This window comes from Danio rerio, chromosome 23 (assembly GCF_052040795.2).
Source record: "Danio rerio strain M-AB ecotype USA chromosome 23, GRCz13ab, whole genome shotgun sequence".
Lineage (NCBI taxonomy): Eukaryota > Metazoa > Chordata > Actinopteri > Cypriniformes > Danionidae > Danio > Danio rerio.
Window position 1 is genome coordinate 49,297,372 of NC_141043.1, and position 22,629 is coordinate 49,320,000.

General features: G+C 38.2%; 2 protein-coding genes and 1 long non-coding RNA gene across 3 annotated transcripts in view; 1 reads left to right on the forward strand and 2 right to left on the reverse strand.

Annotated features, from left to right (window-relative positions):
- The window catches only part of fhip1ab (FHF complex subunit HOOK interacting protein 1Ab), a 445,665-nt gene that overhangs the window by 201,728 nt on the left and 221,308 nt on the right, over positions 1–22,629 (reverse strand). The window lies entirely within an intron of this gene.
- Positions 640–4,634, forward strand: LOC100333722 (uncharacterized). Its single transcript, XR_015524169.1, has 2 exons — positions 640–778; positions 4,043–4,634. It is a non-coding gene; the product is annotated as an uncharacterized LOC100333722 (long non-coding RNA).
- Positions 8,248–22,629, reverse strand: part of LOC100333871 (atrial natriuretic peptide receptor 2) — a 22,161-nt gene continuing 7,779 nt past the window's right edge. The window contains exons 8-23 of the mRNA XM_087307882.1: positions 22,379–22,451; positions 22,045–22,189; positions 21,458–21,544; positions 21,111–21,254; positions 18,820–18,941; positions 18,575–18,713; positions 18,312–18,360; positions 17,300–17,401; positions 16,843–16,962; positions 16,269–16,362; positions 15,986–16,073; positions 15,026–15,165; positions 12,918–13,070; positions 12,535–12,633; positions 12,377–12,468; positions 8,248–10,402 (exon numbers count right to left, since the gene is read on the reverse strand). Coding sequence (XP_087164008.1) covers positions 10,241–10,402; positions 12,377–12,468; positions 12,535–12,633; positions 12,918–13,070; positions 15,026–15,165; positions 15,986–16,073; positions 16,269–16,362; positions 16,843–16,962; positions 17,300–17,401; positions 18,312–18,360; positions 18,575–18,713; positions 18,820–18,941; positions 21,111–21,254; positions 21,458–21,544; positions 22,045–22,189; positions 22,379–22,451 — 1,809 coding nt within the window. The 3' untranslated portion in view covers positions 8,248–10,240. The remainder of the gene's footprint in view (positions 10,403–12,376; positions 12,469–12,534; positions 12,634–12,917; positions 13,071–15,025; positions 15,166–15,985; positions 16,074–16,268; positions 16,363–16,842; positions 16,963–17,299; positions 17,402–18,311; positions 18,361–18,574; positions 18,714–18,819; positions 18,942–21,110; positions 21,255–21,457; positions 21,545–22,044; positions 22,190–22,378; positions 22,452–22,629) is intronic.

The following is a 22,629-nucleotide window of genomic DNA, read 5'->3' on the forward strand; positions in this document are numbered from 1 at the left end:
ATGTTAAGCTGCTGGGAAAGGAGGGGTGCAAACTATACGTGATGTTTATTATTTAATATGTAATGCTTACTTTATGCATTTTCCTTTTTTCCAGTTTAAACACGCAAGAAAAACAATATTATTAGACATTTTAGTGATTTGTTGTATTTGTAGATGAACTTCATAAATTAAAACAATCTCTGGAAAACTACCAGAGAAAACCCGCGCGTGAACGTGTTGTTTCTAGAGGAGATACAGCTGCGGCCAGTAGTTAACGAGAATTAGTTATTAAATCACTCACTAAACTGTATTTTATTAACGTCTACCACTACCCCTACCCTAAACTCAACCCTCACAGTAATGTAAAAAATATCAATTATACCGAAAATGTTTAATATTATTTATTAATTATTAAACTGTATTTTATTAACGTCTACCCCTACTCCAACCCGAAACCCTCATAATAATTATTACCGAAAGATTTTCATAATAAATATTAAATAACCCATTAATCTTTATTTTATTAAAGATCTACACTACCCCAACCCTCACAGTAATGTAAAATCAGTATACGCAGCTGTATCCCTTCTAGACTTCACCGCGTGAACGAGTGGTGAACGCGCATAGGATTCAAGCGTTTTTCCGGTCGTTGTCCTGGATACGCGTGCTGTGTTTCCGGTTATGATCAGATGCTAACTCCGCTAACGGGCTGTCTGTGTTTTTACTTCATCAGATTTACGTTAAACAGAGATAAACGATGACCGCGAGTCGACGCTGTGTGGACAGAATATTGTCTATCGTGAGTATCAGATTATCAGCACACACTAGAGAGCACGCGCATGACTATTAACGTTATTTACAGAGCGACTGTGGTAATGGCTAAAGTAAACAGTGTATTGCATATAGATTACGAGTTATCTCATATACAGTTACATTAGTACGATGTGTTTTCTAGTCAGTGCTGTTTTGCATTATTTATGCACTATTACTGTATTTATCGTAATTAGCATGATGTATTTCCAACAAAATTAAGATTTGCTTTTTGATATTTATTTTTTAAACTAGTTTTTTTTAATTATTGGTGTTATTATTTAGCCTTTTAAAACAATGCAGGGTTTCACATAATTCATGCTGTCCCAACTCAAACTGATCAAGTTAACTTCATTCATTCATTCATTTTCTTTTTGGTTTAGTCCCTTTATTAATCTGGTGTCGCCACAGTGGAATGAACCGCCAAACTTGTCCAGCACATGTTTTACGCAGCGGATGCCCATCCAGCTGCAACCCATCACTGGGAAACACCCATACAATTTTATTCACCCACATAGACAATTTAGCTTACCCAGTTCCTCTATAGTGCATGTGTTTGGACTGTGGGGAAACCGGAGCACCTGGAGGAAACCCACACCAACACGGGGAGAACATGCAAAAAAGAGAACCCCAGACTTCTTTTTATAAGAGTGCGCCCTGCCACCCTGCGAAGGAAACTCATTTTAGTTACTTGTATCTGAGATCTTATCTTTTCAGTCTTGACCCAAAGCTCATGACCATAGGTGAGAGTAGGAGCGTGGATTGACCAGTAAATCGAGAGCTTTGCCTTTCAGCTCAGCTCCTTCTTCACCACAATGAACGGGTACATTAACCACATTACTGCAACAATCCGGCTGTCAATCTCACGTTCCTTCACTTGTTAACAAAACCCCAAGATACTTGAACTCCTCCACCTGGGGTAAGGGTGTAGCAGTCGATTCTGTTCCCCTCGGAATGTCTGTTCCCCTCTACCGTTTAAACTACATGGTTTGTGTTGTTGCCGAGGCTCCATACGTATGATCACAAACAACGTACCCGTGGAAGCACAACTGGATATACGAGAAGCAGAGTGGTTCTTAAAGTACGTATTTTTCGCGAACCTGAAAATGAAGTTTCTCAACGTAATCTAGAAGGTTTTTCCTTATTCCTTAAGCGGAATTTTATTTTAGACAGCATGTTTGCCATACACAGGTTTACATTTTAGTGACAAATTTACAGCAGGTATACCATAGCAATTTCCAAAGAGATAAACAAGAAAATAAAAGTTTTTACATTTCATTTTTTTATTTATTTTTCCTTCTGTTGCTGGATTATTAAAACATAAACTCAGACATTAGAAAATAGCTAAGAATGCAAACACGAACCACAGGTAATATGTAATGGAAGTGTAAGATTGATTTTATTGCACTACTTTGACATTGCAAGACATAAAAAGCAAAGCCAACACTTTTGTCCCTTTTCGCTTTCCGTACATACAGTTGTGTTTGGGTGTGTCCGCATACACTGTTAGCAGATACGCTTCATAGAGGGGGAACTGGAATTCCAGAAGGGAACAGAATCGACTGCTACAAGGGCTTTCCTCCAACCTGGAGATGGCAAACCACTTTTCTCCGGTGGAGCACCATGGCCTCGGACTTAGAGGTGCTGATTCTCATCCCAGCCACGTCACACTTGGCAGCAAACCGCCCCAGTGCATGCTGAAGGTCCATGTTCAATAAAGCCAACAGAACAACATCGTCTGCGAATAACAGAAATGAGATCCTGTGGTCCCCGAACCGGACCCCCTCCAGCCCAAGGCTGCACCTTAAAATTCTGTCTATAAATATTATGAACAGAACTGGTGACAAAGGGCAGCCCTGCCGGAGTCCAACATGCACTGGAAACAAGTCTGACTTATTGCCGGCAATGTAAACCAGACTCCTACTGTTTATACAGGGACGAGACTGCCCTAACAGAGCGCCTCTGACCCCATACTCCCCGAGCACCCTCCACAGAATGCCACAAGGGACACGGTCGAATGCCTTCTCCAACACATGTGGACTGGTTGGGCATACTCCCATGAACCCTCGAGCACCCTGGTGAGGGTATAGAGCTGGTCCAGTGTGCCACGGCTCGGACGAAAACCGCATTGTTCCTTCTGGATCCAAGGTTCAACCATCGGCCAGATCCTCCTCTCCAGTACCCTGGCATAGACTTTCCCCATCTGTGCCACAACTATTTGCTTATTTTTAATAGTTTTAGTTAAAAATAAAAAAAACTTAAAGTCGGTGAAGTCTAGATAGGATACAGGTGCGGATGCGTCAGTACAGCATAATTGTCTGACACTTTACAGCAATAATCAATATTTTTACAGTGCTGTGCCGGTTGGGTTTGGGCAGACATTAATAAAATAAAATTTATTGGGTAATTTAGTGAATAACAAATAATATTCGGTTTGTGAATTTAAAACGGCAACTTTGGAGATCGGGCGAATCAGTGGCGCAGTAGGTAGTGCTGTCGCCTCACAGCAAAGAAGGTCGCTGGTTCGAGCCTCGGCTCTGTTGGTGTTTCTGTGTGGAGTTTGCATGTTCTCCCTGCCTTCGTGTGGGTTTCCTCCGGGTGCTCCGGTTTCCCCCACAGTCCAAACACATGCGGTACAGGTGAATTGGGTAGGCTAAATTGTCCGTAGTGTATGAGTGTGTGTGTGAATGTGTGTGTGGATGTTTCCCAGAGATGGGTTGCCGCTGGAAGGGCATCCGCTGTGTAAAAACTTGCTGGATAAGTTGGCGGTTCATTCCGCTGTGGCGACCCCGGATTAATAAAGGGACTAAGCAGACAAGAAAATGAATGAATGAATGAATGAATGAACTTTGGAGATGCTGTTGTCCTCAAAAAACTAATGTAAATAAAAAATCTTACTCATATTTTAGGAACAGTATAGCAGAAAATTTTATCTGCTTTAAAACCGTAACTTTTCCAAATCGTGGTATACCTTGAAAAGCGGTTATCGTCCCATGCCTAGATCCATATGCCGTAGATGATTTAACCCCACAATAGCAGAACCACCGACACCAGAACCTGCACACACACACACACACACACACACACACACACAGAGAGATACAATGAGTCATACACATGTGCACACACATATACACAGAGTCATACAGTGTGTGTGTGTGAGCATTTGTATGACTGTATTATGTATGCATGTTTGTGTGTGTGCTTCTCTGTATATGTGTGCATGGATTTGTACATCTCTGTGTGTGTGCAGGTTCTGCTGTCGGTGGTTCTGCTGTCGTGGGGCTTCGTCATCTATGGCACACGGATCGCAGCGCAGTGGGAGCTGCAGAAGAGAGAGAAAACACAGACCACAATCAGCAAACAACACTGAATAAACAACGGCCTGAAGCCTGACATACATACACACACAGAGACAGCGTTTAATATTAATACACATTTAATATGTGACTTCTTCTAACTGTGTGTGTGTTTCAATGATTTGCTAGATCTCAAATGTTTACTTCAGTCTTGTTACATTAATCATGGAAACTTTCATGTTTGATTTTTTTCATTTTGTGACCCTGTGTTTTTGTGTTCAGCCACTAGATGGTGTAGTGCACTAGAAAGACTGTACACTGAACAGGGCTCGAGGGAAAACAGCCCAGAATATTCCACAACTTTTAATGATGTTAATAATGCTGCGTTCATGAAGAAGATCACGATACACGCTTTAAAAATACAGTGTAATATATAACTAATGTTTGATATGAATAAATTCTTTTTATAGAAGTGTTTTTGCAAACCTTTATATATGTTTTTTAGATTTCATCAATACTTTGAATTAAATTAGTTTTTTATATTTACTGTGTGCATCGTTTTGTTAATTTTATTGTTAGTGTTTACTAAAATGGTGATATTTACTGAAATGGTTTTAAAGTTCTATTAATTTTAAGTTATTTAATACATGATAAAGTGAACATACACATTTATGTAAATAAAGTTTTGTGTATCTTATTTGGAAGTAGATTATAGGACCAAGCAATAAAAAATGAAACCATTATGAGATTAAACTTATTAAACAGATATAAAGTTTGTCCTCAGAATGTAATTGGCTTAACATAATTGATTTATACTTTGTTTCTTCAAATTATTATTTTTTTCTCCTAAAAACAATGATTTTATTCTGAAAATGAGTTTATTCTCAACATTTTATTTAGACTTTTCTGTTTAAAATTAAATGACTTTTTTCTTAAAACACTGACTATTTTTGAAATGTTAACTGTTAACACTTTATTTAGGTTTTTTTTTCTTGAAAGTTATTGACTTTATTCTCAAAATTTACAAGTTTTTCCTCAACATTTTAATGCAACTTTATCTTGAAATTATTATTTTTTTGTATAAACGATGACTTTATTCTTGAATTTTAATATTTATTTTCATCAACTTTTTGTCTTGAAATTTAACAAGTTTGTTACACAAAACAATGACTTTATTCTCAAATTTTCACAAGTTCTCATAACTCAACATTTCATTTCCTCAGTTGTCTTCAAATGAAAGAGTTCAATATTGCATATAATGACTTAAATCTCTGTTGTCTGCTAATAATCGTCTTTATGGTCTTAAAGTGACTGAGGGTAAATTAATTAACACAACTGTTTAGTTTTGGGTGGGTTGCACACTTAAGTTTTCAGTTTTATCCCACATGAGAGAAAAATGCTGTAGTTAACGGTGTATGTTTTTGAACCAAGTATATTTTACTTGAATTTATCTGTGGTAATTCTATTTCTAGTTGTGGTACCAGTTTACTGTAGCAAAAACTTATTTAAAATAGTTAAAATAGTTTAATAGTTAAATTGTAAATGCAATATATATAATACACTTTAATACAGTAGTTCGAAACAGTATTACAATAGGCTAGCATTTTTCATGTGCGATGCTAGTTTGCTAACTTGTTTTCGCGGGAATTACGTATAGCCTAACTGTTTATGTTTTACACCGAGCTAAACGTGTGAATGAGATCTTACGAATTAATAATCACTCCACAACAGTGATATGACGTTTGCTAGGACTATTTTAACAGATGAATTATTCGTGTCTCGCGAATCGTCCTCCATTTCAGCTCGTATTTCTGAAGCAGCAGGAGTTCACCGTGTGTCTGAGGTAAATCTGCTAATAATAATTAGCAGTGAAGAAGGTCTGCGGTCTTTCATCTGCTCTCTCTGTGATGTTAATGAAATGATTGAGCTGAATGGCTCTTTTGTGCTCGTCTGTTGCTCACGCATTTCATTATAGCGGCCCTTCAGACGCCTGATTATTCCTCTCATCGCTGAAAAACACTCCGCTCTCTCACATTTATAATCAGCGGGAAGCAGCTGTGTCTGACACGCGCACACCGACTACTTTAGACAACATTTCTAAACGACATTGTTGATATTAACACACACAACACGATCGTAATTTTATATCAGGGCCATATTCTTCAACTACGGCCACTTTTAGCCTCGTGGAGTTGAGTAAAAAAACCGGTTCAAAATAAACGTAACAGCCTCGTAAGCTTAACAATTTGTGTTTAAGATCTGTAAGAGGACAAACTTATATAAGAAGAGAAACATTTTCTCCATCGTGAACTGAACAAATGTCAATTCCACCATATCTGAATATACAGCTTTTATTTCAAAATGAAATAAATGATGGCCGTCAAACATCGTCTAAGATCTGTCTTTCCACAATATATATATAATAATTATACATTTGTCAATGAAATAAATGAATTGTATGCTGGATTGTACACCTGACACACTCTACCCTGCTGAAAAATCCATCTTAAACCAGCCTAGGATGGTTGGCTGGTTTTAGCTGGTCAACCAGGCTGGTTTTAGAGGGGTTTTGGCCACTTCCAGGCTGGTTTCAAGCTATTTCCAACCTGGTTTTAGCTGGTCAGGCTGGGAGCTGACCAGCGAAAACCAGCTTGATCAACCTAGCCAGGCTGGGAACCCAGCCAAAACCAGCTATGTCCAGCTTAACCAGAGTGGTCAAGCTGGTTTTAGATGGTTTTAGCAGGTCACTTTCCAGCCTGACCAGCTAAGACCAGGCTGGAAATGGCTGGAAACCCTCTAAAACCAGCCTGGTTGATCAGCTAAAATCAGACACCATCCTAGGCTGGTTTAAGCTGGATTTTTCAGCAGGGTAAAATTTAATATTAATTTGGTTAAGAGCTTATCAGAAAATAAATCAACTGAATTTGTATTAAATAGAGCATGAACTCATACATTAACACACTTTTAATGTGTGACGAGAACTTTTTAAATATGTTTTATAAATGTGTGTGGTGACGGAAATGACATTTCAACAGTTTATTTTGGAAAAAATGAAAGATAGCTTCAGAGATTAGCTTTGAATTGATACTAGCCTTTCATGTCTACAAAACACTGAACATGTTCTCAGATGTCACTATTTATTTTCACAGAAACCACCTCAATAATCTTTCAGACAAACTTTTTTAAAGCGACATTACAGTGTTGTGCTGGAAATGACACTGATACTGTGCGACAGCTATATTTTGTATAAATAATAATATTGATAATAGTCTCACATTAATAACTATAAAATATTCAAATTATTTCACTAGTGCTTCATTAAGATAAATTAATAGTTACCAGATTAATAACATTTTAAAATGTTATTTTCATTGTTGAAGTTTAAAACAGTGATTTTGACACCTAAAAGGAGGTTGAATAATATGAAAAATTTAAAATAGAAGTGGATTAATTTTTTTAAAAGTAGGTTTTATTGTTAGTTTGACAAAGAGAGAGAAATTTGAACAAAATTATATGGATATATTTGGATATATGATCAAAGGACATAAAAGTGCCCGTAGTTGAAGAATTACCCATTAGGACGCGTCGTCAGGCGGCAATACTGGAGTGCAGAATGTAAGTGCAACTGTACCAAACAAAATCACACTTGAAGCTGATGAAAATGATAGATTATTGTCATCATTCAGCTATATTTAGCAGGACTCTATACTGCTATTCGCAAAGCAAGACGAAGTGAGAAAATCTTTTGTGGCCAAAAATATTTGCAGAGCAAGAAGCTTGACAAGATTTACATTTGTTCTTAGAATTTCTGCTCAAGTATAGGTGAGATAGGCTAATATCCTTATTAATATTACTCCTAACTTTGAACATTAAACTGAACTGGTTAGCTGGCTTTTCTTAACCAGGATCACAATTTATTATTTTTTTTTTTAAAGAAATTTTTCTTAAAACAAGCAACATAATCTGCTAGTAGGGTAAAAATAATCTTGTTTTGAATTGATCATTTTGCTTACCACATTGGCAAAGTATTTTTACTTACACACACACACACACAAACACACACAGTCATTTACTGAAGAGCTTGTCTTTATATGCACCTGAGCTCAGATTCTCTCTGTGATGTTTGTTTGCATTTATATGAAGAATCGACGAAAAGAAGTGTTTTTTGAACAGCATTTATTTCTATTATTATAAACACATTGATGTCACTTTTGACCAATTTTTAATACATCCTTGATGAATAAAACCATAATTTTATTAAATACTTCCATTATTACAGGATTACATGAAAATAAACAATTGACATTTTAAAATCATCACATGGATTTCATTTAATAATAAATATACTGTATATCCAGATCTGGGTAGTGCAAGATTACATGTAATCTGGATTATGCAATTGCAAAGATTAAGATCATGAACATGTAATTAGAGTAAACTACTCTTTAAAATACTCATAATCAGACTCGAGTTACTCTATTATGGATTACATGATTACATATTATTTACACAGTGGCAGTAAGTTTTTCCACTAAATCTTTCTCTTTAAATATTTATCATATTAAACAACACTTATATACATTCATATTTCTTCATGTTTGCAATGTTGCTATTGGTTAATGTTTAATCTGCACTTTTAGTGTTTTTATCTGTGAGTTTAATGTTTCTCAATATTGGTTGTTTTAATGTGTTAAATGTGTTTAGACTCATCAGATGTGCTTTTAGTAGTACAGGATTATCCTGCTTCAAAAGAAGGTTTTGCACAAATGTAATCTAAATGTAATTCAAATGTTGCCAGATTAAATTACCATGAAATCAAGCTAAAGCCTGGTTTATACTTCAGCGTCAAGTGATCGGCGTAACCCACGGCACATGCAATGTGCGTAGCTGTGCATTAATACTTCTGCGCGCTGTCTCTATTTGTCTGCATTTACACTTCCGAAATGCTAGTTGGTAGTAAGCTGTTAATGTTCCTCTTTGTCGTGTTTTTTCGCCTGTGTTTTGTTCTTTCTGAACGCTTCTGGCATGTACAAGTGGCTCAAACTCGCTCATTTTGAGGCAGGAACCGGCGGACGTGCAACAACTTTAACTATGAGGTAAACACAGAACAAAACTTTTCCATCCGGAGCTCCTTCACAGGACACCACAACTGAAAACAATTACTACATTGGGCTCGCGCGGCTCTCTGTCCCGCCTAGACTCGTCAGCGCTATCAAGCGAACCAATCACAGAGCTTGCGCTACGCGTCGTTGTGACGTGTAGTTAAATTTTTTGAGAGGTGCACGTCAGCGACGCCGATGGCCGCGGCGTAGGGCTATGCGTCAATGCCATAGCATACGCGTGCGTTTGACGCAGAAGTATAAATCAGCCGTAAGTGTAATCCAAAAGTAGTCAGATTGCGTTGCCAATAAAAGTAATCTAAATGTAATCCAAAAGTAGTCAGATTGCGTTGCCAATAAAAGTAATCTGTAAAAGTAATTTTAAATCACACTGAACTGAACTGAACTGAACTTAAACACTAAAAACTGAACCACACTGTTCCAGTTACTATGACCATTTATGTGAAGCTGCTTTGACACAATCCACATTGTAAAAGCGCTATACAAATAAAGCTGAATTGAATTAATCTAAATGTAATCCAAAAGCAGTCAGATTGCATTGCCAATAAAAGTAATCTAAATGTAATCCAAAAGTAGTCAGATTGCAATGCCAATAAAAGTAATCTAAATGTAATCCAAAAGTAGTCGGATTATGTTACCATAAAAGTAAAGGCAATTCAAAAGTAGTACGATTAAAATGCCGTACAAGTAATCTAAATACAATCCAAAAGTAGTCCGATTGAGTTACAATGAAAGTAATTAAATCTAAAAGTAGTCAGATTACATAATCATAAATGTGTAATCTAAAATTGTGTGATGCGATTTGTAATTAGATTACAATTTATAAATAATCTACCCAGCTCTGTGTATATCAAAATCAGTGCCTCACAATTGCTGTATCTATAATTATTCTGATGCTACAAACACTGAGGAGGAAATTCAGAAGAAAAATGATTCGCTAACCGTACAGAAGGAGAACATTTCATCCTCCTGAAGAGCATCACAAACCTGTAGGTCTATAAAGGACAGAAGTGTTGCTACAGAACAGAGGTGTTAGTTTGTGTCAGTGTTTTCAGAAGAGCTGAGGACTCCTGGGATACTGGAATAATCCTCTTTCTCCGCTTCGGGTTTCTCCGATTCCTGCTGTGTTGCGGGTTTTTTCATGTCTTTAGAGCACTTTCCTTCCAGCCAGTACGTCACCATGTCACCTTTACCCTGAGAGACACACATCAAAACCACTTACACATCAGTCTGACTGATTACAGAATTAGGGGTATATTTTTGCATTTATTTTGCTTAAACTGGACTGATACTACAAAAATTATAGTTTACAGTAAAGCAAATCTATTTTAAATGTAATGTAAAAAATCCTTAACTGTTATAGAGAACATTTACAGCATTGACAGTAACAGAGTTTACATTTCCACGGTTAACGATAACAGAGAGGACAGTAATAGAGTTGGATATAACAAATTTGACAATAGCAGAGTTGACAGTAACAAAGTTGACGATAACAGAGTAACGGTAATAGAGTTGACGATAAAAGAGTAGATTGTAGCAGTTGATGATAACAGTTGATGATAACAGAGTTGACAATAGCAGTTGATGATAACAAAGTTGACAATAGCAGTTGATGATAACAGAGTTGACAATAGCAGTTGATGATAACAAAGTTGACAATAACAGTTGATGATAACAGAGTTGACAATAACAGTTGATGATAACAGAGTTGACAATAACAGTTGATGATAACAGAGTTGACAATAACAGTTGATGATAACAGAGTTGACAATAGCAGTTGATGATAACAAAGTTGACAATAACAGTTGATGATAACAGAGTTGACAATAACAGTTGATGATAACAGAGTTGACAATAACAGTTGATGATAACAGAGTTGACAATAACAGTTGATGATAACAGAGTTGACAATAACAGTTGATGATAACAGAGTTGACAATAGCAGTTGATGATAACAGAGTTGACAATAACAGTTGATGATAACAAAGTTGACAATAACAGTTGATGATAACAGAGTTGACAATAACAGTTGATGATAACAGAGTTGACAATAGCAGTTGATGATAACAGAGTTGACAATAACAGTTGATGATAACAGAGTTGACAATAACAGTTGATGATAACAGAGTTGACAATAACAGTTGATAATAACAAAGTTGACAATAGCAGTTGATGATAACAGAGTTGACAATAACAGTTGATGATAACAGAGTTGACAATAGCAGTTGATGATAACAGAGTTGATGATAAAAGGGTTGACAGTAACAGAGTTGACGATAACAGAGTTGACGATAACAGAGTTGACGGTAACAGAGTTGACGATAACAGAGTTGACGGTAACAGAGTTGACGGTAACAGAGTTGACGGTAACCGAATTTACGGTAAAAGAGTTGACGATAAAAGAGTTGACGATAAAAGAGTTGATGTTAAAAGTGTTGACTGTAACAGTTGATGATAGCAGAGTTGATGATAAAAGTGTTGGCGATAAAAGAGTTGACGGTAACAGAGTTGACGGTAACCGAATTTACGGTAAAAGAGTTGACGATAAAAGAGTTGACGATAAAAGAGTTGATGTTAAAAGTGTTGACTGTAACAGTTGATGATAGCAGAGTTGATGATAAAAGAGTTGGCGATAAAAGAGTTGAAGGTAACAGTTGATGATAGCAGAGTTGATGGTAAAAGAGTTGACGAAAAAAAGTTGACGGTAAAAGAGTTGACGGTAACCAAATTGACAGTAAAAGAGTAGACAGTAACCGAATTGATAGTAAAAGAGTTGACGGTAAAAGAGCTGACGATAACCGAATTGATGGTTAAAGAATTGACGAAAAAAGAGTTGACGGTAAAAGAGTTGATGATAAAAGAGTTGACGTAACAGTTGACGATAAAAGAGTTGCCAATAAACGAGTTGACGATAAAAGAGTTGACGGTAACAGAGTTGCCAATAAACGAGTTGACGATAAAACAGTTGACGGTAACCGAATTGAGGGTAAAAGAGTTGACGATAAAAGTGTTTACGGTAACAGTTGTTGATAACAGAGTTAACGGTAATAGAGTTGGTGATAAAACAGTTGACAGTAACAGAATTGACAGCAACAGAGTTGATGGTAACTGTTTATAATAACAGAGTTGACAAGAGAAGAAAAGATCGAATGACTGAATGAGTATTACCTTAACCTGTAAAAGTCCTCTGCAGGTGAGCAGGTATCCACCGATCTCCTCCAGCAGGTAAAATGCACTGGAGCTGCACTGGATCTTCAGCGCTGCACACAAAACACTACAGTAAACATATGCACCCTAAAACAAGCACTGATGTTTGATTGTGTTACCTTCGCTGGTGGACTCCATGCGGGATGCCGTGTTTACCGTATCTCCAAACAGACAATATCTCGGCATCTTTGTTCCTACGACTCCTGCGACTACAGGACCTTAAAGAAACCCCCAAAAAATTAAATAAAATAAAATAGAATAAAACCATACTGACAAAGATCTCACATCACGACAAATAACGACCATGCAGCTGAGATACTATTACCTATACTATATTAGTCAAAAATGGCAGGTGGCTCAGGACTGTTTATGCTAATGAAGGAGAGATGGTCCCTCATTGTAAACGCAGGTGAATGCTGATTAATCTCAGCTTTGATTATATTCATAAGTATCTAGATGTAAATACAGATCAGTACTGATTAATGTGTGTTTTGGTGCGCACCGGAGTGTATTCCCGCTCGAATCTGAAGCTGTGTTTGAGGTCTGTGTGGGATCCTGAAGGTTTTGCAGACGGACACCAGATCCAGAGCCATGTTGGCGATTTCAGATGCATGCAGGATCCCGTTCTCTCGCGGGACCCCCGAAACCACCATATCTGCGGCACAACACACACAATCACATCTGCACGCTAACAAACCACATTTACAGAGAACAACATGCATTCAGGAGCTCAATAGGGAAATGAATCTTATTTTTATTATTAAGTATTAAACACTTCAGCAGAGATCATAAATTATCCTGAAAACTACATTACCCATGATGCTGTGCAGGAATTCCACCAAACAGAGTCTCAGTAAGTAAAGTCTGGCAAAGTACAATTTATCTCCGCCCACTTCTATGAAGCACAGCCAATGGCATAATCGCATCTGTCTACTCTCTGAGAATACTGATTTTGCAAAGTATTTTTTCTAAAGACAGAACCAACAACTTAAATGAAGTATTTTATGTATGAATAGTCTGTAATCTTTAGTTTGATTGTTTGAAGTGCAATGCTTTATGGGACTGTAGTTCTTTCCCTCTTTAAGTCGAATTAGTTCACGTATCTCTCACGTATCTGTCTTTTTGTCTGATTTTTATACATTTTTAAAAAATTTAGGGCAAACTGAGAATTACAAGAATAAAGACTGACTTTTGAGAAAAATACATTTAGAATTATGATTTAAAAACCTAAACTCAGAATTACAAAACAACGAATAATAAAAAAAGACTGAATTACATGACAAATGTCAGAATTACAAAAAATAAACTCAGAATAAAAAGAAATGAGCCAGATTTATAAGACGTAACTCAGGATTACAAGAATTAAGTCAGAATTACGTACCGCAAACTCAGAATTACTAAAAAAAGTCAGAATTACGTACCATAAACTCAGAATTACTAAAACAAAAGTCACAATCACACGACAAAAAGTCAGAATTACAAAACAAAAACTCAGAATTAAAAAAATAATTCAAAATTACAAAACAAAAACGTAGGATTAAAAGAAATAAGTCAGAATTACAAAACAAAAACATAGGATTAATAGAAATAAGTTAGAATTACAAAAGGTAAACTCAGAATTAAAAGAAATAAGTCAGAAGTACAAAATAAAAATGCAAAATTAAAAGAAATAAGTCAGAATTACAAAACAAAAACATAGGATTAATAGAAATAAGTTAGAATTACAAAAGGTAAACTCAGAATTAAAAGAAATAAGTCAGAAGTACAAAATAAAAATGCAAAATTAAAAGAAATAAGTCAGAATTACAAAATAAAAACGCAGAATTACGAAAAAAAAATAAGAATTATGAAAAAAAAGTCAGAATTACGAAACCTAAACTCATAATTACTAGATTAAAAGTCAGAATTACGAAACATAACTCAGAATTAAAAGAAACAAGTCAGAATTACAAAACATAAACGAAAAATTAACAGAAACAAGTCAGAATTACAAAACATAAACGCAAAATTAACAGAAACAAGTCAGAATTACAAAACATAAACGCAAAATTAACAGAAACAAGTCAGAATTACAAAACATAAACGCAAAATTAACAGAAACAAGTCAGAATTACAAAACATAAACGCAAAATTAACAGAAACAAGTCAGAATTACAAAACGTAAACTCCGAATTACAAGAATAAAAGTCAGAATTACGAAACGTAAATTCAGAATGACAAGAAACAAGTCAGAATTACAAAAAATAAACTCAGAGTTACTAGAATAAAAGTCAGAATTACTAAACGTAAACGCAGAGTTAAAAGAAACAAGCCAGATTAAAGAGATGTAACTCAGGATTAAAAGAAATAAATCAGAATTACGAAACTTAAACTCTTAATTATTACATAAACTTCAACTCTTGTATAAATTACGACTTTTTGCAAAATCTAATTTAAAAAATCCCAATAGCACAAAACACTTCCTGAAAAATTAGCTTTCAGAAAAAAAAGAGTTTTACAGATCAATATATAACATATGGATATCAATATAATGATTATAATATAGTATATGTCAATATAAAACATCATCATTCGTTTAGCGTGTGGTGGTGCTGTGGTTTAGTGACGTACACGCATCGCCGATGGTTTCCACCTTATACACATCATGGTTGTCGATGATCTCGTCAAAGGTTGTGTAGAGTTTGTTAAGAAAGTCCACAACCTGGTACGGAGTGCTGGTGCTGGACAACTGCGTGAAGCCCACAATATCACTGAGAAAATCGGGAGAACACACACACGCGCACACACACACACACACACACACACACACACACACACACACACACACACACACACACACACACACACACGGAAAAAAACACACAAAAGCAAACGAAAACAGCATCAGTTATTTCAATAATAATACCAAAATATCAATAATATAAAATAGAATATAATAGAAAAATCATGAATGACACTTACGATAATACAGTTATTAATTATAGTTATCATTAAATAACAGTGGTGATTTTTACTAATGCATTAATGTAATCAAATGTTTTTAGGCTGTTAACTGCAGAGTAGAGCACGACAGCAGCTGATGTAGAGGACTGAGGGTTTATTCTGTGATAACAACCGGCTGGATGTGCATTATGCTATTTATGTGTGTGTGTGTGTGTGTGTGTGTGTGTGTGTTTGTGTGTGTGTTAATGTGTGGATGTGTGAGAGTATGCATGTGAGAGAGTGTGTACATGTCTGAGTTTGTTTGTGTGTAACTTTGTGTGTGCATGTGTGTTTAAGTGTGTTGGAGTGTGAGATTGTGTGTGTTTAAGTTAAGTAAGTAGGAATGTGTGTGTATCGGTGTGTCTAGTGAGTGTGTGGACGTCTGTAAGAGATTGTGTGTGTGTGTGACAGTGTGTGTGTGTTTAAATGTGTGTGTTTGTGTTACTTTGTGTGTGTGTGTGTGTATGTGTGTGTGTGTGTGTGTGTGACTGTGGGTGTTTAAGAGCATGTGTCCATGTGATAGTGTGTGCATATCTCTATGTATGCATGTCTTTGTGAGTGTGTGTGTGTGTGTGTGTGTGTATTTACCTGAAGAAGACTGTGGCACTGACATAACTCTGAGCTTGCATTGGTTTACCCAGTCGCAGGTCATCAGCCACCTGTTTAGGCAACATACCTGAAACACACGCACACGCACACACAAACACACACACACACACACACACACACACACACACACACAAACACCCACACACACACACACACACACACGCACACATGTTTAGCATTAGGACAAGAACTGCTCTTTTAGTGTGTTAGTGTGTTTGTGTTTGTGTGTATGTGTTGTGTGTGTGTGTGTGTGTGTGTTTACTGTAAAGCAGTCTGTCGGTCTTCTGTTTCTCCAGCATCAGATCTTGTGTTCGTTCCCCGACCAGAACCTCCAGATGTTTACTGTACTTCTCCATCTACAACACACACACACACACGCATGCACGCACGCACGCACGCACGCACGCACGCACACACACACACACACACACACACACACACACACACACACACACACACCACAGTTATTGTGTGTTGTATTGTTTGTGCAGGAGTGTCTGTATATAATGTGACTGTATTTATAGATGAGTGTGTAGTTATGTTTTATTTGTGCTTGTGCATTTGTATATAGAATATGTGTGAGTATGCATGTGGATATGTATATATGTGTGTGTGTGTGTGTGTGTTTATGATTAGGTATGTGTATGTGTGTATATTTAAGTGTATATGTGTGTATATTTAGGTGTGTGTGTGTGTGTTTATGTTTAGGTATGTGTGTGTATATAAGTGTATATGTGTGTATATTTAAGTATGTGTGTGTGCGTGTATGTGTGTGTGTATATTTAAGTGTGTATGTGTGTATATTAGGTGTGTGTGTGTGTGTGTGTTGTACTGACCAGCTCCATCATCATGTCCACAGGACTGACTTTATGTGGGTTGATCCTGTGGACAAACTTGCGGATCTGCTCAAACGTGGGCCGGTGGGCGGGGTTATGGGCACGGCATCGGCGAATCAGCTGACAGCACACAACATGCAAATATTGATTAAGAAATAGAGAGCGACAGAAGACAAAATCCCCCAAATAATCATGTTCTGCTGCAAATCAGAGCTGTGAAATGATCTTTCCAAACAATCCACATAACAAAACAACGAGTCAATTCACACAAACCCCCAAAACATTTAACACACAATACACATCATTAATGTGGAAACCTGTGTGGTTCTCATGCTGTTGTTGTGTGTTTGTTTAAAATTGTAACTTTAAAGTTATAAGAAATGAACTTGGTGAAGCAGAAAGTCATAACTGTGAGGTAAAAGTGTTTTAGTTGTGTGTGTGTGTGTGTGTGTTTGACCTCAGCGTATTCAGTGGGGCAGGGGCAGGTGCTGTCAGCTTTCCCAGAGATCAGCTCCGGCAGCGGTGGACACCAGGCACACTCCAGAGAACTATCCTCCACCTCACACACACACACAAACACACACACACACACACACACACAATCACACAATCACACAAACACAAGCACGCACACACACACGCACGCACACACACACACACACGCACATGCACACACATTTGCATGCAAACACACACACAAAAATACAAACACAAACACATACGTGCATACACATAAAAACACACACAAATGCACACACAAACAAACATTCACAAATATGCGCACACACAAGTGCACACAGACAAAAACATACAGTATGCAGACACACACACACACACAAACGCATGCAAACATATGCGCACACACACATACACACACACAATGCAAATGACACACACACAAAAACACAAACACGTACGTGCACACACACAGACATAAACACATACACACATGCCCACAAACACACACAAAGGCATGCAAATTAAACACACACAAAAGCACAACATATGCACAAACACAGACACACACAAATGCGCGCACACACACACACACACACACATATAAACACACACACACATGCCAACATACACACACACACACATCCATGCAAATGACACACACACACACACACACACACACACACACACACACACACAAACACACAAACACATATACTCAAATTCAGATAAAAACACTGCATGATGTCAATAACAGTAAAAGAACACAGGTAAGATGGAGGATGAGACACACATTTGGCCTCATATACAGCTGTGCAGTACATTAGGAATAATTCATGCATGGCTGTGGAATTATGATGCACAGGTGAGTAAGCTGATGAAGTGACGTGTCATTTTAACCTCAGGTGTGCATTAATCTCTGATAATTCACCAGCCAGGAGTGCTTTATTCAGATTATAGTATTTTAATAATGAGATCACACAATCAATAATCAATAATCAGGTCCAGCTCACCGGCACTGGATCATTCCTCGTTGCAATCTCCAGCAGGATTATAGAGTAACTGCAGACAAAACACAACCACAATATTTACACAATATTTAAAATATATTTACATGTGTGTGTGCAGGGATGGGCAGTATTTATGACTCATGTATTTTGTAATTTGATAGGGTTTATGAAAATGGCTCAGTATGTCTCTGTGTATGTGTGTGTGTGTGCGCTTCTCTCTCTCTCTCTCTGTGTGTGTGCGTATGTGTGTGTGTGTGTGTGTGCACCTGAACACGTCTCCAGCTAGTGTGGGCTCTAGGTTGCCGCTCTGGGCTTCAGGTGGAGTGTAAACCTCCCTCAGTCTCTGCTGGTAGGTGGAGAGCGGCTCTGCACAGTCCTCACGCCGGAAACACCACAGACAGAAATCTGGACAACAAAACGTGTGTGGGACGTTAATATGTGTGTGTGTGTGTATGTGTGTGTGTGTGTGTGTGTGTGTGTATGAGCATATGAGTGTATAATCTACACACACCTGTGATTTTACACACCCAGCGGTCGTCGATCACGCAGTTGGAGGATTTCAGCCGTCCGTGGCAGATCTTAAACTCATGAAGGTACGACATGCCACGGGCGATATCTGTAGCGAACGAGAATCTGCAAACAAACAAACAACTCTGTTACTGTCAACTCAATTCTGTTATCGTCAACTCTAATATCGTCAACTCTGTTATCATCAACTCTGTTATCATCAACTCTGTTATCGTCAACTCTGTTATCGTCAACTCTGTTATCATCAACTCTGTTATCGTCAACTCTATTACCGTCAACTCAATTCTGTTATCGTCAACTCTAATATCGTCAACTCTGTTATCGTCAACTCTGTTACCGTCAACTCTGTTATCGTCAACTCTAATATCGTCAACTCTGTTATCGTCAACTCTGTTTTCGTCAACTCTGTTACCGTCAACTCTGTTATCGTTAACTCTGATACCGTCAACTCTGTTACCGTCAACTCTGTTACCGTCAACTCTGTCACCGTCAACTCTGTTATCGTCAACTCTGTTATCGTCAACTCTGTTATCGTCAACTCTGTTATCGTTAACTCTGTTACCGTCAACTCTGTCACCGTCAACTCTGTTATCGTCAACTCTGTTATCGTCAACTCTGTTATCGTTAACTCTGTTACCGTCAACTCTGTCACCGTCAACTCTGTTATCGTCAACTCTGTTATCGTCAACTCTGTTATCGTCAACTCTGTTACCGTCAACTCTGTCACCGTCAACTCTGTTATCGTCAACTCTGTCACCGTCAACTCTGTTATCGTTAACTCTGTTACCGTCAACTCTGTTACCGTAAACTCAATTCTGTTATCTTCAACTCTAATATCGTCAACTCTGTTATCGTCAACTCTGTTTTCGTCAACTCTGTTACCGTCAACTCTGTTATCGTTAACTCTGATACCGTCAACTCTGTTACCGTCAACTCTGTCACCGTCAACTCTGTTATCGTCAACTCTGTTATCGTCAACTCTGTTATCGTTAACTCTGTTACCGTCAACTCTGTTACTGTCAACTCAATTCTGTTATCGTCAACTCTGTTACCGTCAACTCTGTTACCGTCAACTCTGTTACCGTCAACTTTGTTATCGTCAACTCTATTACCGTCAACTCTGTTACCGTCAACTCTGTTACCGTCAACTCTGTTATCGTTAACTCTGTTACCGTCAACTCTGTTACCGTCAACTCTGTTATCGTTAACTCTGTTACCGTCAACTCTGTTACTGTCAACTCAATTCTGTTATCGTCAACTCTGTTACCGTCAACTCTGTTACCGTCAACTCTGTTACCGTCAACTCTGTTACCGTCAACTTTGTTATCGTCAACTCTATTACCGTCAACTCTGTTACCGTCAACTCTGTTACCGTCAACTCTGTTACTGTCAACTCAATTCTGTTATCGTCAACTCTAATATCGTCAACTCTGTTACCGTCAACTCTGTTACCGTCAACTCTGTTACCGTCAACTTTGTTATCGTTAACTCTATTACCGTCAACTCTGTTACAGTCAACACTGTTATCGTTAACCTTGTTACCGTCAACCCTGTTAAGCCTGGTTTATACTTCTGCGTCAAGTGACCGGCGTAACTCACGGCGCAGGCAACGCGCGTGGCTGTGCATTTATACTTCTGCTGCTGTCTCTGTTGGTCTGCATTAACACTTCCGAAACGCTAGTGGGCAGTGAGGTGTAAATGTTCCTCTGTGTCGAGTTTCTTCGCTTCTGTTTGGCTTTTCTGAACACTTCCTAGATGTACAAGTGACTCAAACTCGCTCATTTTGAGGCAGGAACCGGCGGACGTGCAGCAACTTTAACCATGAGGTAAACACAGAACAAAACTTTCCATCCGGAGCTCCTTCACGGGACTCCACACTTGTAAACAATCGCTCGCACCATGCGCGCGGCTCTCGGTCCCGCCCAGACTCTACCAAGTTACCAAGCCGACCAATCACAGAGCTTACGCTACGCGTTGTTGTGACGTGTAGTTACAATTTTTGAGAGGTGCACATCAGTGACGCCGACGGCCACGGCGAAGCATACACCGGCGTTTGACGCAGAAGTATAAATCAGCCTTTACCGTCAACTCTGTTACCGTCAACTCAGTTGTCGTCAATTCTGTTGTCGTCAACTCTAATATCGTCAACTCTGTTACCGTCAACTCAGTTGTCGTCAATTCTGTTGTCGTCAACTCTAATATCGTCAACTCTGTTACCGTCAACTCATTTATCGTCAACTTTGTTACCGTCAACACGTGTGTATGTGTGTCCACCTGAAACCCCAGTTAAGGGGAATCTCATCGTTCAGCAGGACATCGTTCAGGCTTCCTTTCGGACAGTACTCCGTCACGATCACCACATTGGGAACCTCCACACACCCTCCGAAGAACTTACAGAGGTTTGGATGATCCAGTTCCCTGAGGACACACACAAATATATATATATATATACACACAAATAAACATACACAGACACACACAGAGGTGCACACACACAGACACAAAACATATGCATACACAAACACGTGCGCACACACACACAGACAAAAACAGACACACACACACATACACAGAGATGATGCTGATGAAGGCGAGGATGAAGGTGAGTTGGGTTTTCTCACCTGATTTGTTTGACCTCCTGGCGAATCGTCTTTGTGAGGGAAAATGTTTTCGTGTTGATCCTCTTGATGGCAACAGTTCGTCCATCACTGAAACAACAAACGCCAACGTGAGAGTCTGTGTGTGTGTGTCATGCTTGAATGCCAGTGTATGTTGTGTTATGTATGGTGTCTGTGTGTGTGTGTGTGTGTGTGTGTGTGTGTGTGTGTGTGTGTGTGTGTGTGTGTGTGTGTGTGTGTTATGTAATGTGTTTGTGTTATTTGTTTGTGTATGCTTGTTATTTTTGTGTGTGTGTAATACTTTGTGTATGCGTTATGTTTTTGTTACATGTATGTGTATTTTATGTTACTCTATGTGTTTGTATGTGTATGTTATTTTTGCCTGTGTATGTTATATTAGTGTGTGTTTGTGTGTGGGTTGTGTGTGACTTTGTGTGTTTGTGAGTACTATCTTTGTGCATGCATGTGTGGATGTTTGACTGTGTTATCAGTGTGTGTTATGCAGTGAGTGTGTGTGTGTGTATGTTTGTATGTGTTATATTTATTTATGTGTATGCGGGTGTTGTGTTTGACTGTGTGTGTGTACTCACTATATGCCGGTGTGTGTGTAGAGTTGTTTGCGTGACGCAGTGACGCCGGTGTATGAGCTCAGTGCCGTCACACAGCTGGCGTTCGAGTCGCTGTTGATCGCGGGAACACTCATGATGCTGCCCATCGTCGCCCGCGTGATGTAATCTGAACACACGCACACACACACACACTCTTTAGACAAACAAACACTCACAGATACACAACAGAAACAAACATTAACACACACTCAAACATTTGGTCGCCACATGAGGAATACAAGGTTCACACACACACGCACACACACACACACACACACACACACACACACACACACACACACAGGGTGTTTCTCACCTTGTTTAATGTGACTGAAGTCGATGATCCAGCTTTCATCCCAGAAGAGCTTCTGCTTCTGATATTTCAACCACTGCAAAACCCAAATCATCATCTTCATCATCGTCATCATCAACATCATCATCTTCTTCATCTTCATCATCATCATAATCATCTTCATTTTCATTATGTTCATTGTCATCAATTAGTTCTTTAGGGTGGAGCTATAGGGTGGAGCTATCAGTCCTTTAGTGTGGAGCTATAAGTTATTT